The sequence below is a fragment of the Haemaphysalis longicornis genome, unplaced genomic scaffold (assembly GCF_048455015.1).
Source record: "Haemaphysalis longicornis isolate Haplotype H1 unplaced genomic scaffold, Haemaphysalis longicornis Haplotype H1 scaffold_58, whole genome shotgun sequence".
NCBI lineage: Eukaryota > Metazoa > Arthropoda > Arachnida > Ixodida > Ixodidae > Haemaphysalis > Haemaphysalis longicornis.
Genome location: NW_027526401.1, coordinates 79815 through 83399, shown reverse-complemented (window position 1 = coordinate 83399; position 3585 = coordinate 79815). Strand labels below are relative to the sequence as shown.

Below are 3585 nucleotides of genomic sequence, written 5' to 3'. Positions count from 1 at the left end.
GGATGGGCCCGTGCTACAAGCGTTTAGACGTAGTACAGACTGGCGACGGTGATTGGTCAATAGACGTGACGTCATACAACCAGCCGGCGATACTAGCGTCACAACAAAGTGATGAAAGAGAGCGCTAGCAACGCGTCGCAGCTACGCACAACGTAAAATCAAAATCTTCCATGCGGCTGCGCGATCCGATTACAATTGTAAAAAAAAAAGCTTAGGGATCAGCAGCACTGCGCTAAAACAATTGTTGGTTTGTGAACATAATCAAAGGGCAAATACAAGCTTTAGTTTGAAGAAGAAACGCATGGCCATGGAGGAAAGAATTGCGCATTGCAAATGCTAACTCGAGATGGCCTTCAATTGCCTTTACCATCATCACCATCACAGATACGCAGCAACTCGTAAAAGTGAGTTGGCCTGTAAGAAACGCTCCAAGAAAGCTTTTTCAACAGATGTGTACGAACGTTGCTCTGGTTCTTTGCTCAGTGCACTGCCCCCTAACTTGTCTCCTGATGACCCCCCCACGAAGACCCAAATTTTCTGCATGCTCTAGGTGTTTTTTCAATTAAGAGTGGCCTGGCAAGGCAAGTGTGAGATAGGGTCTACACTTCCCTCCCAAAGAAATCTGATCATCTCCAACGGGTCATCTCTAACGATTGAGTGATCACCTCCCCCTCTACTTCCCTTCTTCCCCAAATGCTAACTCGAGATGGCCTTCAATTGCCTTTACCATCATCACCATCACAGATACGCAGCAACTCGTAAAAGTGAGTTGGCCTGTAAGAAACGCTCCAAGAAAGCTTTTTCAACAGATGTGTACGAACGTTGCTCTGGTTCTTTGCTCAGTGCACTGCCCCCTAACTTGTCTCCTGATGACCCCCCCACGAAGACCCAAATTTTCTGCATGCTCTAGGTGTTTTTTCAATTAAGAGTGGCCTGGCAAGGCAAGTGTGAGATAGGGTCTACACTTCCCTCCCAAAGAAATCTGATCATCTCCAACGGGTCATCTCTAACGATTGAGTCAATTGAGTGATCACCTCCCCCTCTACTTCCCTACAAGCTAAATACAAGCTTTAGTTTGAAGAAGAAACGCATGGCCATGGAGGAAAGAATTGCGCATTGCAAATGCTAACTCGAGATGGCCTTCAATTGCCTTTACCATCATCACCATCACAGATACGCAGCAACTCGTAAAAGTGAGTTGGCCTGTAAGAAACGCTCCAAGAAAGCTTTTTCAACAGATGTGTACGAACGTTGCTCTGGTTCTTTGCTCAGTGCACTGCCCCCTAACTTGTCTCCTGATGACCCCCCACGAAGACCCAAATTTTCTGCATGCTCTAGGTGTTTTTTCAATTAAGAGTGGCCTGGCAAGGCAAGTGTGAGATAGGGTCTACACTTCCCTCCCAAAGAAATCTGATCATCTCCAACGGGTCATCTCTAACGATTGAGTGATCACCTCCCCCTCTACTTCCCTTCTTCCCCAAATGCTAACTCGAGATGGCCTTCAATTGCCTTTACCATCATCACCATCACAGATACGCAGCAACTCGTAAAAGTGAGTTGGCCTGTAAGGCGCTCCAAGAAAGCTTTTTCAACAGATGTGTACGAACGTTGCTCTGGTTCTTTGCTCAGTGCACTGCCCCTAACTTGTCTCCTGATGACCCCCCCACGAAGACCCAAATTTTCTGCATGCTCTAGGTGTTTTTTCAATTAAGAGTGGCCTGGCAAGGCAAGTGTGAGATAGGGTCTACACTTCCCTCCCAAAGAAATCTGATCATCTCCAACGGGTCATCTCTAACGATTGAGTCAATTGAGTGATCACCTCCCCCTCTACTTCCCTTCTTCCCCAACTACGCCCCCCCCCCCCACCTCCATCTTAATAAGTGTCTTTCATTCATTGCTCTGGTTACCCAAGTGGTCAGAGACGTGTGCGCGTTCTCTAAAAACGGTGACACGCACCGCTCGACAGAATGGTCGTAAAAAATACATGCACAGCCCAACGCTGGACTGGGGATTTATTTCACGCACGCAGACGCGACATCTTTTTTTTGTCACGCTTCATACGCTAACACTGTTCGCAAGTTCCAAAATGAGATCTCGAAGCGTCTTCCTGTTCTTCTGCATCCAGCTTGTGAGCAGAGGTTGGCGACTCTCGTCGCCTTCTGGCGGGACGTGTTCCCGGCAAACTTGCTGCATGTTATACATGACGTAGAGGCCGCAGTCGTAAGAATTGTGCTGCTGCAAGCAGTCGACCTCCACGACTCGGACTTCCCGCAGCGCCAGCATGGGTGCCAAGGCGCACGCGATGGCCTTAGCATGCGAGTGGTTGTGCCCTTTAGAGGAGTCGTAATGCTCAAAGCTCTTCCTGGCCCGGTTGTACGCCAGAAGGCTCCAGTGACAACCGCCCGGTATGTCGAACTCCTGACAGTCGTTGACAGGCAGCAGAATCAATTCTTTTCGCTCCAACTCGAGTGACTTGAGCACTTGATCGACGTTCAACGCTGCGCCAAGCTTGACGAGCTGCGCAACGTCGGGCCCCACAAAGGCAAGGGAAGCGCGGCGGGACGCGTACACTTCATTCTCCATATACTGCATCCAGAACCATATCACATTGTCGTTCACCCAGCATTGTTCGTCCAGCAAGTCCACGTCCGACTCGCGGAGGAGCGTGTCGTGGTAGCTAAGCACTACACGACCATGAGACGCCATTCGTTCGTGTCACCTGCAAAAAGAACAGCCCACTTTAAGGGACGCGTTTTATGTCCAGCATAGCGCTATCAGTCGTCTAGAAGGTTTTCTCGGCTGGAAGACAACCTTCTAGCTTAGCCATCGCGCCAAAAACAACAGCGTCGGAGGATTTATTCACGGCAACGAGGTTCGACCACTGCGTCGTCGTTTTTTTTTTTTTTTTTTTAACATGAGGCTGTCTGAATAAACGCAGCAGAGTAATAGATATTACAGTAATTGTAAAGAACCCGAAATAAAAACAGAACGAAGGGTGGACGCCCGCCAGGCAAACGCTACATTCGCACAACACATCAATGCGGTGTGAGGATTTCTGCGTCCCTCATGTCTAGCCTCGCCAGACCAATAAACTTGATGACGCGAGGCTGTCTGCATGAACACAGCATAGTAGCAGATATTACAGTTATTGTAAAGAACCCGAAATAAAAATAGAACGAAAAGTGGCCGCCAGGCAAACGCTACACTGGCACAACACATCAATGCGGTGTCAAGATTTCTGCGTCCCTCATGTCTAGCCTGGCCAGACCAATATACTTGGTGACGTTATACCTGCTAACACAAGAACGAACGCATCACTCCGGCATGTCCATCAACACAGTCAGTTGGCAGCGTCTTTTTTCTTCTTCTTAAGACAACAAATTGAATTTGATGAGCTTGCGCTGCTTAACATAGCTGCAACGCGGGCTGCGTAATTTGCTTCAGCGGCTAACTAATGACGATGACAATGCCGATCGTTATTTCGTTATTTCGCTCAACGCGGATCGCAGCGACAGCGACAAAGTGGCAGACACCGAATGATGTTAGAAATGTTAAAACTAGCCCTGCTTGTGCATAATTAAAAAA

General features: G+C 48.4%; 1 protein-coding gene across 1 annotated transcript; it reads right to left on the bottom strand.

Annotated features, from left to right (window-relative positions):
* Positions 1 to 1978: 1978 nt before the first annotated feature.
* LOC144140973 (sentrin-specific protease 8-like) lies at positions 1979 to 3469 on the bottom strand. The gene is made up of 2 exons (XM_077672454.1): positions 3292 to 3469; positions 1979 to 2719 (listed from the first exon to the last, which is right to left on the bottom strand). Exon 2 carries the CDS (start codon positions 2704 to 2706, stop codon positions 2056 to 2058), a length of 651 nt encoding a protein of 216 aa, XP_077528580.1. The 5' UTR covers positions 2707 to 2719; positions 3292 to 3469; the 3' UTR covers positions 1979 to 2055.
* Between the last annotated feature and the right edge of the window lie 116 nt (positions 3470 to 3585).

Coding starts and splice junctions, on each gene's coding strand:
- LOC144140973 (XM_077672454.1), bottom strand. CDS start 2,706: ATGGCGTCTCATGGTCGTGTAGTGCTTAGCTACCACGACACGCTCCTC.